Raw genomic sequence first — 22,589 nt, 5'->3', positions numbered from 1 at the left:
ACCTCTTTACTTTACCTCTATACAGTAGCCTCTGCCTTACAGAAGAACAGAGGATCTTTAGTAGGCAAAATGGAGTCAGGCCAGGAGGGTGATTAACATACTAGGCTTTTGAGGGGTTAAAGATCTCTGAGCATACAAATTCTGAATGCAATGATTAACACTTTATCTGTACATACCAATGGTCTCCTGTAAATATAGTTGATTCGTAATAATTTCTATCCATCTATCTATCTTTTGCCAGACACCTCAATCCCATAAGGGGTGGCCACAAACAAATTGCCTACATGTCGCCCTGTCCAACGCCACTTCACTGCCCTTCTCCCAGCTTTAACCCCCCACTCATATACCTTCCATCCCTCCATCTCATCCTCAGCTTCCCCCTCTCTCCCCCCCCCCACCACCTCACTTGCATACACTTACCTCGTTAGTCTTTTGTCCTTCATCCTCTCCACATGGCCAAACCACCTCAATGTATTTCTAATGCTATCACATCCACATCCATACCACAGCACTCCTTCACTTCCTCATTTGTTAGTCTGTCTCTCCGTGTAACTCCACATGCTCCTCTCAAATAAATAGTTTCCACTGCTCTCACTTTTGACTTGTGTCCTTCCTACATGGTCCAACCTTCACTTCCATAGGTTAAGAGTTGGTATCACAACATTATCATGCAGTGACTTTTTTACTTCCATGCTCACTTCCCTGTTCCTTATCACTGCTTTCACAGAAACAGCAACCTTTCTTCCCTGTTGTACCCTTTCAAGCACTTCACCCTCAAAACTTCCATCCTTACTCATCACTACCCAAGTACTTAAATGCACTCACATTTTCCACATCCTCCTCATCCACCCTCTCTGTACATGCAGTGGCTCCCTTTCTCTTAAAGACCATAACTTTACTTTTCCCTAAATTCACCTTTAGAGCCCGTTTCTTACACACACACCCAACTCATTCACCAAGCCCTGAAGTTCCCCTTTGTCTTCACTTAACAATACAGTATAGAGTTTCCAAACAGTGCCCTCTCTCATTAAGGTAGCTCCAACATCCACTGCCCTACCTTGTATCTCTTTTATAACCCCATCCATATACACATTAAATAACCATGGGGACATGACAAGTTTCAATCCAACATTCAGACAGAAAAATTCACTCAGTTTACTATCCACATGCACTGCAGCCTTAGCACCCTCATACATACTCTTTACAGCATTAAACGACTTCCCGTTTACTCCATATATCGTTAATAATTTCCACATTCCTTGTCTATCCACCCTGTCATATGCTTTCTCCAAATCCACGAAGGCCACATACAACTTTCACTTCTCTAGCAACTTTTCCACTAATGACCTAAGGATCAATATCTGATCTACAAAACCCCTTCCCTTCCTCAATCCTCCCTGTTCTTCTCTAACTAATTCCTCTGTTATTTCCCTAACTCAGTCAATAAGTACAGTACTCGTAGGATACTTAACATTTTCAATATCTATTATTCACAATCAGGACATACACAACAACAGCAATTTTTTGGCTACTTTTACCTGCAGATAAACTGCATCTGCTGGTCTGGTTTGTCTTATCTCTATGTCGGCAACAGTGTCACCATACACCATCATGTTCTTTCTCTCATTATTCAGAAATAACATAGCTACCTACAAAACCTGATTTTTCACCGACAGTTGTAAAAATCAGGTAAATCGACATGCCAGTAAGTTACTTGCCTCTGCTTCATATGCTTCTTCCTCTTCGTCATCCACATCGCAATGCAATGGAAACATCTGCTGTGGTTTTACCTCCTTCACCTCCTTACTCCTGTCACACTGCACACTGAATGCTGATCTATCCTCGAGAATATCCTTTACTGTGGCCCCTCTCCACAAATCTCCTCCTTCGTCTAGTACAAGGACACGACTCCCACACATCACACTATCATAGTCTGGTTCCCTAAAGATTTTAATGGTATGTTAGCTACATCATTAGAAAAACAATTTTACTCTTCCAATTATACAAACTCACTACTATGCTATGCTTATCTGACAAATAAAAAAGGCAAGGGTCTTCACTAACATATACAAAATAATTACAGTAATCCTTGACATATCTGACAAGGTGACTATCAGTATACCCAACGAACATCTGTACTTCTGAGATGGAAACTACATCAAAAGAGCATTGTTCAGCAGTATGTATTCAGGCATTGATGTAGATGTAGACTCTGCTATGCCCTACTCTAATTCTCTCTTTTCTTGTTTTGTAATGTACAGCATTGTTGCTATTCTTCTGAGCTTTGATTTTCATGCTGGTAGAAGAAAATAAATATAATTTACGTCTGTCAGCTTTCAGTTCATGTTTATTCAATCACACTTTTACTGTTAGAGTACACATACAGTACTCTTGACCTCTAAGATATCTTAACTACAGCTCATCACAGGGGAAATTATAGCGTCATGTCTTAGTTTTGAAGCACTATCATGACTGGCTATGATAACCCAAATGTAACAGCTAATGAAATATCATTTCAAAATCCTCTCCAATCCTGTCAACATCAATATACCTGGCTGACGTGCTGTAAAAATGAAAGTATTACTTTGTCACGTTATATTGTATTACTAATTAGTTATTCTCCCATAAGATTAAGTATTTAACTGTGAGTTTCATGATTATAATGCAACTACACTCATATTTGATGCTTATTTGCAAGTTCAAATATAAACTAGAATAAAATAATTTTTATTTTACAAAAAACATATTTTTGTCTTCCATTCAATGAATCCATGGTAACTTACATATTTTTCACTACGATTTAATGCAAATAACTTGTAAATTAGTTCTTTATGAACAGAAGTTATCAAAATAATTTTGCAAAAAATTGAATTCGGTTCCTCCAAAGCAAAAATACACAAAACTCTGCAAGTCTGTAAAGTTCTGATTTACTATCAGTATGCAATACAATACCATCAGCATACATGAGATTTGAGTTACTCCACATTGCACTATTTACAACTATCCCCATCGCAACTGAAGATTTTACCTCACTCATAACCCCACCCAGTTACTGTATATGTGCAAGAATACCCAAAAGGGACAATATACCATTGTCTCACTCCAACATCAATACTGAAACACTGATTTAGACATCCATATAACTCTTTACTACCATCATACAAACTCTTCACAGCATTTAGCAGTTTTCTATGCACACCATACATATGTAAAGCTTTCCATAATCCATCCCTTTCACCTTACAATATTCTCTTTCTACATCTATGAATGTCAAAAATACTATACAGACTTTCTCACATGCTTTCCTCACCCCATCTTACTGAAAATACTTGAACCATAAACCTCCTACCACTCTTAAAAGCACCCTCCTGTCCCTCACCTGACAATCTAACATATTCTTATCTTTTTTACTGTTATTCTTCCATAACTCTTTTCTGCAACACTCAACTGACTTATGGTACACCACCATAATTTGGACTCATATTCATCACCTTTGCTTTTATACAGCCTAAAGGCACAGTCACAGCCATCTAATACTTCACAGGTAAAATTTCATTTATCTAAGCTTTCCAGAATGTACATATACATATCTACATATCTACAGTATAGTCAGTACTGTATACATATATAAACAGTGTAGAATACATTAATTTACCTGTACTCTTTTATGTCTGAAGCAGCGACAACCTTGCCATGAGAGAATCGGCATTGGTCATCTGAGTACTTACAACGGTCAGAAAGAAAGAAGCGACAAGTCAGCATTTCTGGGGAAGTTGGCTGGCTGAACAAAACACGAACCTGTCATGAAGATATTATACATGAATTGAAACTGCACTGACTGACAAGTAAACATGAGTTGATGAGTGCCATTCACAACAGTTACCTGTGTTGTATTAAAATAATAAGGTATGAAGTTTTCAAAATACAGCAATCCCTCGATTATCCGACATACTAGAGTCAAAGGCATGTCTGGATAGTGGCTCTGTCCAGATATTGGACTTCTCCCCTGCCCCCCTTTGTACATATCCTAACTTTGAAAGCCATTGTAAAAGGCCACTACAGTACACTGTCCATCCAGCCAGCCATCATCTAATCCATGTTGCTCCATGAGGAGTGTAGGAGCCTGCGTCTAAGCAAGTTGGTCCTGACATTTAAGATGAGAGTACTGTACAACACTTATTCCTAGCGTTTTACACGACTCTATCTGGTTACGCAGACCTATAAACCACAGCCAAGTAGTAATTATGGTCAACCAGACCCATCAACCACAGGCACACAATCACCACAGCCCTAAAAAAAAAAAAAAAAAAAAAAAAAAAAAAAAAGCTAAGCAAAAATGTTTGCGCGGCCATATCTTCCACCCGGATGCATGCATTTTGTCCGGATAAAATGGAAAAATGTACAAATAATAGTTTTGAACAGCCATGTCAAAAGGGTGGGTGGTGAACTGAATGAAAGGAAGGCAAATGATTGATTATGTGTGTGTGGATGAAAGGATGCGAAGATGTGTAATGGATGCAAGAGCTTATAGAGGTTGGGGGAGTGGACTTTCTGACCACTACTTGGTGGTGGCCAGAATTAGGATTCAAGTAAGATGGAGGAATAGAAGAAGGGAAGGACGAGAGGAAGTAGTTGCAAGGAGAGTGGAAAGGTTACAAGAGGATGAGAAAAAGGCAGAGTATAAGAGAGAAGTGGAGGAACGATTGGGCAAATATGAATTGAAGCATATGGGAGACATGGAAGGTGTGTGTAGGATGTTTACAGAAATATATGCAGCATGTGATGTGGTGTGTGGAAGGAAGAGAAGACGGAGGGGGGTGCAAGGAACAGCGGGGTGGACTGAAGAGGTGAGACAGGCTGTGGCACAAAAGAAGAAAGCATACAATGAATGGATGAGAAATAGGGGCGTGGAAGAAGTTGAGAGGCGGAAGAGAGAGTTATATGTACAGAGAAAGAGAGAGGTGAAAAGATTAGAAAGAGAGAGTAAGAAGAGAGTGGATGAGGAATTTGGAAGGAATTTGAGAGTAAAGTGGAGGGACTGTAAGAAAATGTTCTGGAAAGAGGTGAAAAGAGTAAGACAGGGAGGAAGTGAAGTTAGCAGGGGAGTGAAAGATAAAAATGGTAGATTACTAGTGCAGAAGGGAGAAAAAGTGAGCAGATGGAGAGAACACTTTAAGGATTTGTTGAACGTAGAGGATGGAAGTAATGCGAGTATAAGTGGCTGGGGAATGGCTGGGAGAAGGAGGGAGGTGAGAAGACAGGATGAAATTAGTAGGATAGAAGTTGTGGAAGGAATGAAGAAAGTTAAATCGGGGAAAGCCCCAGGAATTGATGAAGTGTGTGGTGAAATGCTGAAGCATGGGGGAGAGATAGTAGTAAAATGGATGTGGAAGATGTGCAGATTGGCCTGGGAGGAAGGTAGAGTCCCGGAGGATTGGAAGTCAGGTGTAATTATTCCCTTGTACAAAGGAAAAGGGGAAAAAGAAGTGTGTGGTAATCATAGGGGCACTTGTCTTCTTAGTATAATAGGAAAAGTGTATGGTAGGATACTTATTGACAGAGTAAGATAAAGAACAGAGAAATTAGTTGGAGAAGAACAGGGAGGCTTTAGGAAGGGAAGAGGTTGTGTAGATCAGATAGTCATTCTTAGATCTTTAGTGGAAAAGTTTCTAGAGAAGGGAAAGAAGTTGTATGCGGCTTTCCTGGATTTGGAGAAAGCATATGACAGGGTGGATAGACAAGTATTGTGGAAAGTGTTAAGAATATATGGAGTAGATGGGAAGTTGTTGAATTCTGTGAAGAGTATGTACGATGGTGCGAAGGCTGCAGTGCGTGTGGATGGTGAACTAAGTGAATTTTTCTTTTTGAAAGTTGGGTTGAAACAGGGATGTCATATCTTAATGGTTGTTCAATCTGTACATGGATGGGGTAATAAAAGAGGTACAAGGTACGGTAGTGGATGTTGGAGTGGCCCTGGTGAGAGAGGATAGTGTCTGGAAACTCCCTGTACTGTTGTTTGCAGATGATACTGTGTTGTTGAGTGAAGACGAAGGGGAGCTGCAAGGCTTGGTGGATGAGTTTGGGAGAGTGTGTAAGAAACGGAATCTAAATGTGAATGTAGGGAAGAGTAAAGTGATGGTCTTTGAGAGAGGTAAAGTCAGTGAATGTACAGCGAGGTTGGATGGTGAGGAATTGGAAAATGTGAGTACGTTTAAGTACTTGGGTAGTGTGATGAGTAAGGATGGAGGTTTGGAGGGTGAAGTGCTTGAAAGGGTACAGCAGGGATGAACGGTTGCTGGTTCTTTGAAAGCAGTGATAAGAAACAGGGAAGTGAGCATGGAAGTGAAAAAGTTACTACATGACAGTATTGTGATACCAACTCTAACGAATGGAAGTGAAGTTTGGACGTTGTTGGAAGGACACAAGTCAAGAGTGAGAGCAGTGGAAATGAGTTATTTAAGAGGAGCCTGTGGAGTCACATGGAGAGACAGGCTGACGAATGAGGATATAAAGAAGCGTTGTGGTGTGGATGTGGATGTGATAGGAAGCGTTATGAGGAACACACTGAGGTGGTTTGGCCATGTGGAGAGGATGGAGGGTGAAAGACTGACGAAGAGAGTGTATGTGAGTGAGGTGGAGGGGGGAAGAGGGAGGGGGAGGCCGAGGATGAGACGAAGGGATGGGGTGGAGAGGTATATGAGAGAGGGGGGTGTGAGTTGGGAGCAGGGGAGTGAAATGGCGGGGGACAGGGCGACTTGGAGGCGATTTGTTTGTGGCCACCCCAAACGGGATTGAGGCGTCTGGGAATAGATAGATAGATAGATAGAATAAGGCTGTGCTTCACATAACAAACTGAAAGAATTATCCAACTAGTTACAGATTATTTCCAGTATAAAAGCATAGATGAGCTTTCTTTTTGTGTATCTTTCTGGTTCAGATCACTTCTTCCAAACGTGAATTGCAGTATACTCAATCGTCAGATGTCATCCATTTGTATCTAGTGATAGTGATGATGATGGTAATGCTGTGCCTTCAAACAATTTGCATTTGGTTGCAGCGATTATGCTATTGACTGTTCTCTTAGGCAGCGTAAAGCCCTGTCCACGCTAGGGCTCATCTTGCATGCTCTGTTGTGTATCATGTTACCCAGCTTGAGTTTTTGTGCCACACACTTCCAGAAGTTGTTGAATGCTGTGAAGAGTATGTATGAGGGTGCTAAGGCTGCAGAGCATATGGATAGTGAACTGAGTGAGTTTTTCTATCTGAAGGTTGGGTTGAAACAAGGATGTGTCATGTCTCCATGGTTGTTCAATCTGTATATGGATGGGGTTGTAAAAGAGATACAAGGTAGGGCAGTGGATGGTGGAGTGGCCCTTATGAGAGGAGGCAGTGTTTGGAAACTCCCTGTACTGTTGTTTGCAGATGATACTGTGTTGTTAGGTGAAGACGAATGGGACCTGCAAGGTTTGGTGGATGAGTCTGGGAGAGTGTGTAAGAAATGGAATCTAAAGGTGAATGTAGGGAAGAGTAAAGTTATGGTCTTCGAGAGAAATGAAGTCACTGAAGGTCCAGTGAGGCTGGATGCGCAGGAAATGGAAAAGATGAATGCATTTAGGTATCTCAGTAGTGTGATGAGTAAGTGTGGAGGTTTAGAGGGTGAAGTGTTTGAATGGGTACAACAACAAAGAAAGGTTGCTGGTTCTTTGAAAGCAGTAATGAGGAACGTGGAAGTGAGCATGGAAGTAAATAAAAAGGTCGTTGCATGACAGTATTGTGATACCAACCCTAAAGTACTGAAGTGATGTTTCGACCTTGTTGGAGAGACACAGTTCTAGGGTGAGAGAAGTGGAAATAATTTATCTAAGAGGAGGATGTGGAGTTACATGGAGAGACAGACTCACAAATGAGGAAGTGAAGAAGCATTGTGGTGTGGATGTGGATGCGATAGAAAACGTTAGGAGAAATACGCTGAGGTGGTTTGGCCACATGGAGAGAATGGAGTGTGAGAGACTAGCGAGGAAAGTGTATGCGAGTGAGGTGGAGGAGGGTAGAGGAAGGGGGAGGCCTAGGATAAGATGGAAGGATGGAGTGGAGAGGTATATGAGAGAGGGGTGTGTGGGCTGGGAGCAGGGCAGCAAAATGGCATTGGACAGGGCAACATGGAGGCAATTTGTTTGTGGCCACCCCTTATGGGACTGAGGCATCCGGCAATAAATAAACAGAAGAAACACTGACTAATAAAACCTCAAATTATTAGCACTGTGAATAGTAAGTAAGAAGGAGCTAGGGCTACGGTGCAAGTGGATGGTGAGCTGAGTGAGTTCTTTGATCTCAATGTGGGACTGAAACAGGGTTGTGTGATGTCTCCGAGGCTGTTTAATATATACATGGATGGAGTTGTAAAGGAGGTGCAAGGTAGGGCAGTGGATGTTGAGGTGGCTCTAATGAATGAGGGTGAGATTTGGAAGATTCCGGTGTTGCTGTTTGCTGATGATACAGTATTGTTGAGTGAAGATGAATGGGAGTTGCAAGGTTTGGTGAATGAAATTGGGACAGTGTGTAGGACGAGGAAGTTGAAAGTTAATGTAAACAAAAGTAAAGTTATGGTGTTTGAGAGGAATGAAGTAACAGAATGTACAATGAGGTTGGATGGTGAGGATATGGAGAATGTGAGTGCATCCAAGTACTTGGGTAGTGTGATGAGTAAGGATGGAACTTTGGGGGATGAAGTGCATGAAAGGGTACAGCAGGGAAGGAAGGTTGCTGGTTCACTGAAAACAGTGATGAGAAATAGGGAGGTGAGTATGGAAGATAAGAAGTCAATGCATGATAGTATTGTGATCCCTACCCTGATGTATGGAAGCGAGGCGTGGACCTTGCAAGAGGGGAACAAGTCAAGAGTGAGAGCAGTGGAAATGAGTTACTTGAGAGGAGCATGTACAGTGACATGGAGGGACAGGTTGACGAATGAAGAAGTAAAGGAACGGTGTGGGGTTGATGTGGATGTGGTTGAGAGGATTAGGAGAAATACACTGAGGTGGTTTGGACATGTGGAGAAAATGGAGAATGAAAGACTGACTAAGAGGGTGTATGTAGGTGAGGTGGAGGGAGGGAAAGGGAGGGGTAGACCGAGGATGAGGTGGAGGGATGGAGTTGAGAGGTATATGAGGGAACGGGGGGTGAGTTGGGGGGAGGGTAGTCAAATGGTGGGTGACAGAGCGACTTGGAGGCATTTTGTCTGCGGCCAACCTTTGCGGGATTAGGGCGTCGGGCTATAGATAGATAGTAACAGATCCCAGATAATTGGAATCTAATAATACACTCTAAACTATTTTATACTTTTCCTCTGCCAAAAGAAATTGTTTATTCTGATACAGCCATCATATATCTAAGACACTCTTTAATACTATATAATATAAATGGCATCTTAATTTAAAAAGAGTATGGATATTTATCACAGTATTAGTTCTACTTTCAATTTACATGGGTCTTCTCTTCTTTTACACTCCTACTTCCTTATCCCCTTACCTGAGGTTCCTCTAAATCTGGTTCCCCGTCTTCCGTTGTAAGAAGACTGAGAACAACCGCATTATGGTATGTTTGGCCACCCCATCGTTCCGTGAAAGGTGAGCGGCAGTGTGAACCAACCAGCTTCTCAAGTTCTTCTTTAGTGTACTTTGAGTCAGAGGTACCCTCACTTTTTGTCTCTTGGGCTGCTCTAACTGATCCCTCCTGCTCATCTGATAATGCTGCAATCTCAGACTAAAGGAGAAATAAGGAAGATACATGTGATTTTGCATAACTACAGTATTCATATGTATATACAGTATATGTTCAGATACCCCCACCCCCAATATTAACACTTCTCACCTTCCTCACCCAATTATCATCCCCCATCCTCTCCACATGTCCAAACCACCTCAATCTACCTCTCCTCATCACAACAACAATACACTCCAATCCCATCCTACCTCTCAACTCTTCCACTGTAAACCCAGCCCCTCCAGGCCTTGGACGCAGGGACGAACTGCACATCCACCTAATCATTGTCATTTCTGTACGTCTGAGCCAGCGAATATCTTCCTCCTTCACTGCCCAGGTCTCACTGCCATACAACATTACACTCCTAACACATGCTGCATACAAAGACCCCTTAGCACGTAGGAAGAGCCCTCTCAATGTCAGGAGAGGCAAGAGCCTCCTGAACTTCTTCCAACCACTTCTCACCCTAGCCACAGAGCTAGCTCCAGCCCCACCTCCAGCACACAACATGTCTCCCAAATAACAAAACTCTTCCACACACTCAAGAGATTTACCAGCAAGTTCAATCCTTTCACGCCTGACAATCGTCACCTGCTCACCCCGGCATGCCGTACACATAAAATCAGCATTATCTCCCAGTCTACCTCTGATACCACTACAGCTCTTATGCACCCATTTATCACACATACCGCACAAGATGGAATTACTTCCCACGCCCTTGTGGCAAACTGCACATGGCCACTCTCCCTCGTCTTTGACAGTACCGCCACCAACCCTAGATATCATCACTTTATCTGCATTTACCCTTAAACCCTTTTGCCCCATACCATCTCTCCACTTCCTAAACCTTTCCTCCGCCTCCCTTTCATTCTCTGCAATCAACACCAAATCATCAGCATACAACAACTCCCACGGGAGTCCGTTTCTAAAGTCACGTGAAAGGGCTTCAAGTACCATGATAAACAACATGGGACTCAAGACTGACCCCTGATGCACACCAACATTCACGGAAAACTCATAACTCAAATCTCCAATCACTCTCACCTGGGTGTGAGCACCCACATACATGGCCATAACCACCCTAACCAGCCACTCCTCCAAGCCAAGCTTTCTCATTGCCCACTTCACCACCTCTCTAGGGACTCTGTCAAAGGCCTTTTCCAAATCAATAAAAACAAAATAAAGATCCCTTCTCCTACCAATATATTTTTCCTGAAGCTGTCGAACAATGAATATGGCATCAGTGGTCCCCCTACCTGGCATAAACCCAAACTGCATCTCATCAATATTCACTCTTTCTCTAATCATACCTTCTAAAACTCTCTCCATTACCTTCATTATCTGATCTAAAAGCTTTATACCTCTATAATTTCCTCTTTCCAGGGCATCACCCTTCCCTTTATACACATTTACAATTACACTCTTCAGCCAATCATCTGGGACAACACACTCATAAATAATCCTATTTATCAAGTCAGTGACTAAACTCACCCCTATATCGCCTGAGGCCTTCAACATTTCGGCAGTCAACCCAGACACACCTGCTGCCTTCCCCACCCTCATCCTGCCTATTGCCTCACTCACAGTAGCAGCATCAATCAAAGGCCAAGGGCCAGACACTGGATCTGCTGGCTCCAAACCTTCCCTGTCCCAGTCAAACTCCTCATTCAACAACCGGTTATAATGCTCTCTCCATGCATCTTTAATATCCTCACTGTTCACCACTACCCTTCCTTCATCATTCTTCACACGCTGCTCACCTATGATATCCCGATTATCCCTCTTCACCTGACCTGCCACCCTAAATATATTTTTCCTTTCCCCATGATTTAGGTTATCAAGTAATTGTCTCTGTGACTCTGACTTTGCCCTGTATACCTCTCTTCTAGCCCTACGCTTAGCAGCCAAATATTCCTCTTTGCTACCACCCTTCTTCCATTCCCAGAAAAGCCTTCTTTTCTCCTTAATTGCAGCTTCTACACCCTCATCCCACCACCAAGTTACTTTATGTCTTGGTGGTCCTCTTGTCCAGGCGTATGTTACATCAGTAACTCTCAAGAAATTGTTCTTGAGGGCTCTGTACTGTTCATTAATGCCTCTGTCTACAGCTCCCTGTTCAGCCACCACTCTCCTCAACTCACTATAGAAGGCATCCCTTACTACTTGGTTTTTCAGCTTCCATATTTTCCTCCTAGGTACATAAGTCCTCTTTTTCATCACTTGTTCTTTAAGCACCATATCACAAATCAATAGTTTGTGCTGCTGCACACACTCCTCACTTCCTATAACTTTAACATCCCCCACTAACCTCCTATCGGCCCTCCCAACCAGAAAATAATCTATCTGACTGCTATTTCCCCCAGACTCATACGTAATTAACCTACTGTCTCTTTTCCTAAAATATGTGTTGCACACAATCATGTCCGTTGCCTCCCCAAACTCGAGTATCCTTTCCCCTTCTGCATTCCTTAGACCACTCACTCAATTTAGTGCTGCTCTCAGGTGACTGCCCTTTCCTCTCTACCTTCCTTCCTTCCTCTTCTGTCTTTCTTTCCTTCATTCTTTCCTCTTCCTTCAGTCTTTGGGTGGCTCTACACTGAATGACAAGCCAAATGGTTTCCTGTACACCAGGAAACCATTTACTATGCTAGGTGGTAACCATATAACCAGAGTATGGCACCTGGTGGTTTGGTGGGTAATTAAGGACTCCAACTGGATTGAGGCAGTGCAGGTTTATATCCTAGGGGTAGCTGGGGTTTATTGTTCATGTAATGCCACTCATGGATGAGTGAGGCTGGTCACTCTCATCTTAAATGTCAGGACCATCTCGCCTAGCCCTAGGCTCCTACGTTCCTCATGGGGCAACACAGGATTAGATGATGATGATGATGATGATGATAACTAAATGTTTACATAACCACAAGATCTACTCTGCCTGCCACCAAAAAAAAAAAAAAAAAAAAAAAAAAAAGAAAGGGCATTCCTTGCAATCACTACCAGCCTTCACTTGCTCCTGGCACCATAAATAAATGAATACTTGTGCCGAATATGTTCCTCAATCTTGTAAGAGATTAGTTTATTACCTCCATCAAGGAGACTATGGTCTTGGCTTGTTTAGTCTATCTGTATTTTAACAACATATGAAAAAACTATTGGATGGAAATGCACTAAATTTGGAATATTGATTGAAGTCCATCAAAGGAAGAAATCGTTAAATTCTTGATGAAAAATGTCAAAGGTCACAGTCGCAAGGAGGGGGGGAGGGGAGGAGGAAGGGGATGATGCTGTCAGTGATAATACTGCAAACAGTACAATCATCAGTTATACCAAGGGTGTTAAAATCTTTGCAGGCACCAACATAGATTCTCAGGCACAATGGTAACCTGATGGAAGATAAAGCTACTGTATTATATAACATCATAATGCAAACTTCAAGCTTACCTGAAATAGCGCAAACTCATCGTCAGTATTCCTGTCTCCACTGTCAGTATTGTTTGAAGATGAAGCATTACTGTCTTTATTTTGTACCTCACTTTCTTCTATACTGTCTGTTTTCTGCTCTGCTTTATCTAAAGGTTGTTGATTTAGCTGCTGTAAGGTTAGGTCCAATAACTGCAGTAAATTTGCTTGAAGTTCTTGCAATTGAGACTTCTCATCATCTCCAGCAGCAGCAGCAAGAGCACTTTCTATCTGCTGTAACTACAGAATAAGAATACAGTGCAATATACTGTATCCATTTCTTTAAAAGTACAGTAGACCCTCGATACAATGATCTAATTGGTTGAAGACCTTTGCCATAATTAAAGCCAATAGTTTGTTAAAGCTGAACACCATACTGTTCAGTACTTTTCCAGGTGTCGTGGCTTTTATTGAACATAGATAATTTAATACATAGTGTCATTCAGCCGTACACAATAACATCAGGCTGGGTCTAAATGGCTCTTTTTCTCAATAAATGCTCTCTTTATGGCTCTTCTCATGATGCTGGTCACCCAGAGACTGATGCTGAATTCTGCGATGTGTGTGTGTGTGTGTGTGTGTGTGTGTGTGTGTGTGTGTAATTCACCGGGTCGGTTAGGATCACTTGATGGTCGTGATTGTCAGCTTTTACCCTTCCGGAAGGGAGCTGAGAGCTCATATAGTCCGATCTAAGGGCAAGGCTGTGACCTTCACACACGCACACACCCATCCCCTTGCTCAAGGGGGACAGTAACCATCCACTTCGTCAGTGAAACTTTTCGCAACCTGAGCGAGGCGCGAACTCCTGTCCACCAGTTGGCAAGTGGGAACGTTACCACTGCACCAGCGAGCGGTGTGTGTGTGTGTGTGTGTGTGTGTGTGTGTGTGTGTGTGTGTGTGTGTGTGTGTGTGTGTGTGTGTGTGTGCGTACGTGCATGCGTGCGTGTAGGGACGCCATGCTGGTCAGTGTTTCCCGCACTTCCATTCATTAACTGAACAAAATTCATTAAATGAACATAACATTCAGCCAGCCCATGGTAGCTGGTGAAATTAAAATGCATTAAAAGAGAGTTCGTATATCGAGGCTTTACTGTACTAAGTTTTTCTCTGGTGACTTAAATGAATACATAAGTACATGCATACCCCAGTACAGGCATACCCCGGTTTAACGATCTAACTGGTTAGGTAAAACCCCATCGTTAGGCGGGGTATCGTATATCGGGGTACTTTTAACATGTATTTTTAACATGTATTTCAATGTGGACAGTTTACCACCCTTGGGTTTCCCCCCAAACCAAGTCCAAAACCCACCCAGATGAGCCCAAAAACAGGTTTAAAGGCAATCTAAATGGCCTAACAGCTCTCAAGGAAGCTAACCTAAGCCTAACACCTGTAAATAACTCAATAAAACCAACAAATCAGATCTGAATATCGTCAAATATGTCTGGAAAAAATCAAGCTTAGCAAACTATACCCCAAAATGACAATGTTCACCCCACCTATGGCTAAAACACATTAATCAGTCTATAAACTGTTTATAAATCAACCTAAACACACAATTTTAGTCTAAAATATCACCATAATCGTTAAAAAATCAAAACCCATCATTAGACTGAGATTTGGCCATCGTTAGGCAGGGTATGGTGCAATTTCTACCCCCATTGTTAAGCCAGGGTATCGTATATCGAGGTATTACTGCACTGACCGACAATTACTGCACAAGAAAATACTGTTCTGTGACAGGTTACAGGCATTATATTACCATTGTTAATGAATAAATTTGACACAACCCTGTGAATATTCTAAAGGTAAAACAATGTGCAATCTTACCTGTACTTGATATACTTCTACTGATGCTAAGAGCTCTTCTGTTGTCATGACTGCATCAAGTTACGTGCACTGCATTTATAAAAAGTTCATCACTGGTGCATCCTGTATGAATGGTCCTGATGAAGCTCATATAGAAGCAAAGTCTGGAAAAATCAGATACGGTACGTTTCAACTCCAGCCTTCAAAAGACAGCACTTTTAATCTTAAAACAGCAACACTCACTATCATTCCTGGCAATAGCATCAAGCTCTTTGTGCAAAACTTCACATATGAGTGAGTAACATATAACATTATTGGAAAAGCAATGGAAATGAGTCAAGGGGCATGTAAAAGGAGTTCGAAATGTGAAGCATCATGTTCCTGAGGATCAAATAACTAACAAGTGTCAAAAGCCACACCAACCAGAAATAAATCATATCTAGGCTCCAAGATAAAATACATATCACAAGGCAATTACTGTTCTGTACTGAAAATTTGAAGAGGAAGAAATTTGGGTTGTCTGAGTTTACAAATCGTAACCAAAAACACCAAGTGAACACTTTCATGTCTGAATAATCTGTCACAGGTTACCAGATTTGATCAAAGAAACAATTTACACAAGACTACTGGCAACAGATCTCCAATATCATTAGTCAACCCTTGTTTTACACTGGTGTTAGGGAAGACAGCAAATAACAAATATCTGTGAACAATGATAATCCATTTAAATTGGCCCCCACAGCCATAACTTAACTATGCAATAGTCCAAAAACCCTTTGCAGTGCTCCAACATACCTTAAACTAGTGTACAGTATTTTGTGATGTCTTACTCATCTGCACGCAGATGAAACTGACAAAGTTGAAACCAAGAAAAATAAGAGATGATTCAGTCATCTTAATACAGTATTGTGAATATCTGATTTTTTTTTTTTTTTTTTTTAACTCTCATCTGAACTCTTCGCCATGCTGTGGCTGGAAAGAAATCAGTGTATTAGGTATGGGTTCCGTACTGAAATTTTACTTTCTCCTCCTCGGTTATTATTATATTATCTAACTGTAGCTTAAGTGTCATGGTAAGTAAAATTTTTGGTAAATTTTTATCTTTGTACAAAACTCATGCTGGGAAAAACCAAATAGGATTACATTATACTACCTATAAGTCTATGCAAATTTTCCTTTATAAATATCAAATGGAAAGTAACTATTTTCAAAATATTACCTAAAATAATATCTTTACATAGGGTCAGTATAGCAACCTCCATTTTTGACAGGAGAGAATAAAGAATTTGGACAAACTGCACAAGAGCTCTCATAAACAAATTATGACAATTTTACAACAGCGAGGCTGAGGATGAGATGGAGGGATAGGGTGGAGAGGTATATGAGAAAGGGGGGTGTGAGTTGGGAGCAGGGCAGTGAAATGGCGGGGGACAGGGCAACTTGGAGGCGATTTGTTTGTGGCCACCCCAAACGGGATTGAGGCGTCTGGCAATAGATAGATAGATAGAAATTCTGTTGAAATTGCATTTATGTTAAAAGCACCAAGTTAGGTTTTTTGCAGTTGGTTGTGGTGTCCTACGGAGAGCAATGGGTCAATTTAGACCCAAAACCCATGCATCCCCAAATCATTTCAGTTCCTTTAGTTAGGTTAAATTAGGTTAGGCTGAACTAGGTTTGGTTAAGTCACCAATAGGTTAAGATGTATCAGGTTGAGTTAGGTCATACAGTATTGGTTAGGTCAATAGCGACAACTTGTGACACGTTGACTTTCATGTTGATTCAACCTGTAAGTACACCGTGGCAATTGGCCACTTGTCATGATTTGTGGGTAAAACTGATGAGGTGCATAGGTGATGTCTTCAAAAGTATATACTGTAGGCCCCCTCTAGTGCCCGGATCAAAGCCAAACTCTCCCATACCCTCCATTTCGTTCTTTTCTCCCCTTAAAGCTCAATTGAAGTGTAGAGCTACTTCTCACCACTATCATATCTACTAATGTTAACATCCTTGCCCTGATGCTAGTTCTAATTATAACCATTGTAGCACATTCAACCAGATGTTTTGATCATTATTTATTGATGGGCTTCTCGTGCTTTGGTTGGAGAGTTGTTCATGTTGGACCACTTGTTTGCCCAGAGGCTTATGAATTCCTGGGTGCAGTGACCCTACCAGGTGACTGAACCAAGTGAGTAATAAGCTGATTAAAACTCAAAACCCAGTCGTCCCCAAATCATACTGGTTAGTTAGGCTAGGTTAAATTAAGTTAGGTTAGATTGGTAGCAATGAAACAATTAGTGATGAACTGACCATAGAGCCAAATCAGTTTCAAAGCTCAACATGGCCTGCCATCAATTGCCACAGTTTGCAAGAAAAACTGATGAAGCTGTACCGTATAAATGGCATCTTCAAAATTACACCCACATCTTTCTAAACCCAACGCTACAATAACTAGCTTATAGTTTCATGAGGAATACCGTAAACATAGAGTTTGAGGGTTTGGAGGGCAGGGGAATGCATTCTTTCTTTGCTATCCTTATCTTTTTCTTGTAGTTCAGTTACTCTTTTGGGAGCAGCCTAGCATGGGACAGCTGGCCTCCTGTAGTTATCTTCTCATGTTCAAATTAATGAGAAATAAACCATCCATCCATCCATTGCCAGACGCCATGTATCCCAAACGGGGTGGTCAAGGGCTTAGAGTTGTTTTACAGGGAGGGGCACTAATCCTCCACCAACCCCACTTGACACGTAGGGAGTTATGCCAACAGCATCTGGTGTTCCCAGGCGGTCACCCATCCAAGTACTAACCAGACCCAACGTTGCTTAACTTCGCTTATCGGACGGGAAGCGGTGTACTCAACGTGGCATAAACACAAATGTAAATTATATGTATGGGAGCTCTCCTACTGTTTCACCACCAAAACTTATAACTTTCATTTGAACAGTACAGTACCAATAAGAGGAAGTATGTAGGTGAGATGGAAGGAGGGAGAGGGAGGGGGAGACCGAGGATGAGGTGAAGGGATGGAGTTGAGAGGTACATGAGGCAAGGGGGAGTGAGTTAGGGGAAGGGCAGTCAAATGGTGGGTGACAGAGCAACTTGGAGGCATTTTGTCTGCAGACACCCTTCGCAGGATTAGGGCAACTTGGAGGCATTTTGTCTGCAGACACCCTTCGCAGGATTAGGGCGTCGGGCTAGAGAGATAGACAAACCAATATCTAAGGCTATACTATTTTAAAAGATACTCTAGCAACTTCATTAAGTCTAACTCATAAATTTGTATGACCTTTCTATATAGTTCTTGATGCTGATAAGCTACATTAGTCAACAATGATTATATTGTTTTTGAAAATATTCCAGCAATTCCACTGAGCTTAAACCCCTAAACGTGACCTTTCTTTATAACACTGCCGCTGACAGGCTACTTTATTATACTTAGAAAGGCCTCCTTAAAGGGTTTGTTAGAATAAGGCTATACCTAATCCCTCCAGTTCGAAAACTGTCAACTCTTTGGCTAAAATAATAGCCGTAAAAGGAGATTAGAGGGTTGAGTACGTCTTTCGACTAAAGGGATTCCTTATAATCCACATGTGTACTATGACTTAAGGACGTAAGAGCAGTGCTGATTCGAATAAAAACCCTAACCTTCACTGCAGGATTAAAAAAAAAAAAGAAAAAAAAGCAGAAAGGCCAAACTTACCAAGCTCTGCCTGAGAATCAAAAAAGGAAAAAAAATGCTGGAGTGTTATTATTTGTTGTCCCTGTAGCAGGATTGCCAACCCAGGTCTTTATCTCGCTAGTCATCCTTGTCGCTAAACTTTCCATAGTCGCTAGCTTTAGTGGTTACTCTGGAGGAACGAGGAAGTTCCTCGAGGTGGAATAGATGCATCAGAGCTAAAAAGTGAAAGATGCCAGGCTAAATTTACATCACATTCGTATTTACTGTGTGATTCTTGAATACATAAATTGTTTTACATAAACAGGTACTTGATTGACTAGTACAGGAAAATTATTTTGTGAAGAATAACAGGCCGTAGCATATTATTCCAAATATACTTACGGTTAATGCCGCACAGCATATCGGTAATGGGCTCATGAAGAGATACTGGAAGAGTAAAAGGTTCCATTTGCCCCCACTCCGTTAAAAAACCCTGGCTGAACAACAACCCCTCTTACCTCCCCCATTTCCGGCGCGTCTGGGCAAAAACTATTGAGAATTTTAATGGTGTATATATATATATATATATATATATATATATATATATATATATATATATATATATATAAAATAAGGCGGTCTTCATTTTAAGGTATGGTCCCATGGTGTATGGTATGGGATGTGCCTCTGAACCGACACTTGCAGCTCACCATCCTCTTCCTGGGGCAGGGTGGATGGGGAGAGTCTAGAGCTGTTGGCAGGCCCAGGTGGATTCTTCATTCCGGCTCCGATGATTGTTTGGGCTCCGATGATTCTTCGTTTGGGCTCTGATGACTCTTCGTCCAGGCCCTGATGATTCCTTGTCCGGGCAGGTCCTACAGCCAGGCTCGTCGATTCCTCCGAAGGGAAGATGCGTACTCCAGTGATGACTGCTATGGCAGGTAAATATAAAGATGATAATTTGAATTGTTGTGAGCAGGTGGAGATTGTCAGACGTGAAAGGATTGAACTTGCTGGTGAATCTCTTGAGTGTGTGGAAGAGTTTTGTTATTTGGGAGACATGTTGTGTGCTGGAAGTGGAGCTGGAGCTAGCTCTGTGGCTAGGGTGAGAAGTGGTTGGAAGAAGTTCAGGGCGCTCTTGCCTCTCCTGACATTGAGAGGGCTCTCCCTACGTGCTAAGGGGTCTTTGTATGCATCATGTGTTAGGAGTGTAATGCTGTATGGCAGTGAGACCTGGGCAGTGAAGGAGGAAGATATTCGCTGGCTCAGACGTACAGAAATGACAATGATTAGGTGGATGTGCAGTGCGTTCCTGCGTCTAAGGCCTGGAGGGGCTGGGTTTACGATGGAAGAGTTGAGAGGTAGGATGGGACTGGAGTGTATTGGTGGTGTGATGAGGAGAGGTAGATTGAGGTGGTTTGGACATGTGGAGAGGATGGGGGATGATAATTGGGTGAGGAAGGTGAGAAGTGTTAATATTGGGGGTGGGGTTATGAGGGGTAGACCGAGAAAGACATGGGACGAGGTCATTAAGTGTGACTGTAATGCTGTGTTTTTAAGGCGACTTCTCGTCGTAAAAACACGAGCACTGGGGACGGGGTCCTTTGGCTAGACCGGATGTAATGCACTAACAAAGGAACAGGGCATAAAAAGAGACAGTACACCAAATCACATCTATTGCTTAAGTTCTATCCCTTACAGTGCTACATACACAATATTTGATACACAATAACACAGAGATACAATAATACACTTATAATTGGATCCAATCTACTTTTGCACAGGGCACAGGGCAGTCAGGGATATGGGTGACTATTATTGAGGAGAGATATCACTTCACTGCGATGGTCAATCGAGAACACTGGTCGTGTCACTGGTGGATAATAATAAACGGAGGAGTCTCACTTATATTCACTGTGATTGGGAGTCTGTGGGGGATATGATACTATAACAAAGGTAGGGTGCGTGTGGCGACATCCGACACCGTCACCTAGTCGCAGGGAAGCACTTCACTAGCCTTTCGGCCCGCTCACACACCTACCTTCGACTCCACAGAAAACTCCCCGCTTCCTTTCTGAGAGGGGGAACTGAACTGTTTAATGTTCAAGCACGACTTACTCTGATATCACTGTTTAACATAACTTTTATTGGTCACTGCCACTGTGCATTGGATCACTGTCACTGTATTAGGGGTCACTGTCACTTTCACTGTTCTACCCGTGTTTCTTTGGTAGTTGGGTCACTAGTACTTACTGTCAGGGAGGCTCCCTTGTTTAGGGCCTCGACCTGAGGGGCGGCTCCTTCCTAGGGCCGCGCTGGTGGGGTGCAGGGAGACCTCGTAGTCTGGGGGCCTCGACCTGATCGGGGGCCCTCGGGACTAGGACTGAACAGGCGGAGGATTCGGGCCTGCTTCTTCTTCTGCCGGGGCGTGAGGGAGCCTAGGTCGCCGTCGTCGGGGACCGTGGTGGAAGGCCTGGGCGTCCGGGGTCTGCAGGTGCTCAGGGGGAGAGGCGCCGTCAGGGCTGGGCTGCGGCAGTGACTCTTGTAGGGCTCCAACAGTGCTAAGGAGCGTCCGGGTGTGGGCGGTAACTCCGCAATCGGGCCTTGCCACCACTCTAACGCCTCCGCTTGGCCAAGAAGCCTGGATGGCGACGAAGGGCTTCCCGGAGGGAAAGAGGCTTGAGGGAGACTCACGCTCTCCGTGGTTCCCTGAGTGTGTTCATTGGGCTGAGGTGGGGCTCCACTTCCCCTAGTATGGACTTTGGCTGGTGCCGTGAACTTGTCCGGCGTGCGAGGGACACCAGTAGGGTGATCGGGGTCGCCCTTTCGCCGAGGCAAGCGGCCGTCAGCGTGGTGTTCCTCCCGCAGTAGGGAACAAGCCGGAGTGAGGGGCACGAGGGCCGCACTCTCTCCAATACGGACAGATCCTACCGTCAGGTCAGGGAATTCTCCACCCTGGTACGTGCCCCAGTCGTAACTGAGTGTCCGCCCGTACGGGAAACGACTAGCGGAGAAACGGGATCACCCGTCTGCTCTGGCGAGAGGCCGGCCCCAAGTCGCCGCTTCCGTAATTGGGTAGCGCTACACGTACGGTAGCAGGGTCTATCTACCCTGGACCGTATTCTGGCCATAGCCAAAGTACAACTGGAGAGGGATGCACACAGGCAACTCTCTCTCCTCAGCGTGTTAAGGCCGGAGCCTGGGGTCACCTTCCCCTTTACACTCTTTGTCAGGCCGTAGCCTGTGTCTATCTCTCTTTTAAGGCCGTAGCCTTGGGCATCTTCCTGCCCTTGGGCCTCTTCCTGCCCTAGAGGGTGTAGCAAGACCGTCAAGACGGTGTTACTTGGGACTGGCCTCTTTTCAGTCCCACCCCTGGTCTGACGGTCACTACCCCGCCCGCACAGTAGTTCAGGTTGTCTAAACGCCTGGGGTTGAGGCACTTGCGAGGAATAGGGGCTCAGGGCCGGGATGTCCCGATGACCCTCTTGCCTGAGGTCACTAACCTCACCTGTGTGTCCTCCTGGGGTGGTGGTGGGGTGGCGGCTCGGCGGTGGTGTGGGGGGTGGTGAGGTGGGAGGTCCTGTGGCGGTCTCGGCGGGCATTTTACCACCCTCCGCGTCGTTGAAGTCACGGCCCCGTGACTGGAGGTGGTAGGTAGTGGAGGTGGCTGTCTGGTAGGCCGGGGTCAGGTGTTGGGTGAAGTTGACCCAGTGTGTGGTGAATTGGTTGGGCTCCTGGTGGGGGCAGAGCGTGAAGTGGAGGGAGGACGGCTGGGTGGTCCGGCGTAGGAGGCGTAGCAGGTGGTGGGTGCCTCTGATTCTGGTTGGCAGGTGGTTGTAAGGTTGCCATCGGACCCTGGTTATCTTCATCTCGGGGAATGGTGCCTGGTGGGGAGATGAGATT

At 43.5% G+C, this 22,589-nt stretch overlaps 1 protein-coding gene and 1 pseudogene across 1 annotated transcript in view; both read right to left on the bottom strand.

The window, feature by feature from the left end:
- Nucleotides 1-15,947, bottom strand: part of LOC145411986 (zinc finger CCCH-type with G patch domain-containing protein) — a 34,621-nt gene extending 18,674 nt beyond the window's left edge. The window contains exons 1-6 of the mRNA XM_080281956.1: nt 15,826-15,947; nt 15,052-15,194; nt 13,204-13,461; nt 9,529-9,762; nt 3,656-3,798; nt 1,719-1,941 (exon numbers count right to left, since the gene is read on the bottom strand). Of these exons, the coding sequence (XP_080138082.1) occupies nt 1,719-1,941; nt 3,656-3,798; nt 9,529-9,762; nt 13,204-13,461; nt 15,052-15,099 (906 nt within the window). The 5' untranslated portion in view covers nt 15,100-15,194; nt 15,826-15,947. The remainder of the gene's footprint in view (nt 1-1,718; nt 1,942-3,655; nt 3,799-9,528; nt 9,763-13,203; nt 13,462-15,051; nt 15,195-15,825) is intronic.
- A 1,839-nt stretch (nt 15,948-17,786) lies between these two features.
- Nucleotides 17,787-17,905, bottom strand: LOC145412026 (5S ribosomal RNA; annotated as a pseudogene).
- Between the last annotated feature and the right edge of the window lie 4,684 nt (nt 17,906-22,589).

The sequence above is a fragment of the Coenobita brevimanus genome, chromosome 91 (assembly GCF_032717465.1).
Source record: "Coenobita brevimanus isolate Jiangsu-jjx chromosome 91, ASM3271746v2, whole genome shotgun sequence".
NCBI lineage: Eukaryota > Metazoa > Arthropoda > Malacostraca > Decapoda > Coenobitidae > Coenobita > Coenobita brevimanus.
The sequence above is the reverse complement of the archived record's forward strand: the minus strand, read 5'-3'. Positions and strand labels throughout refer to the sequence as shown.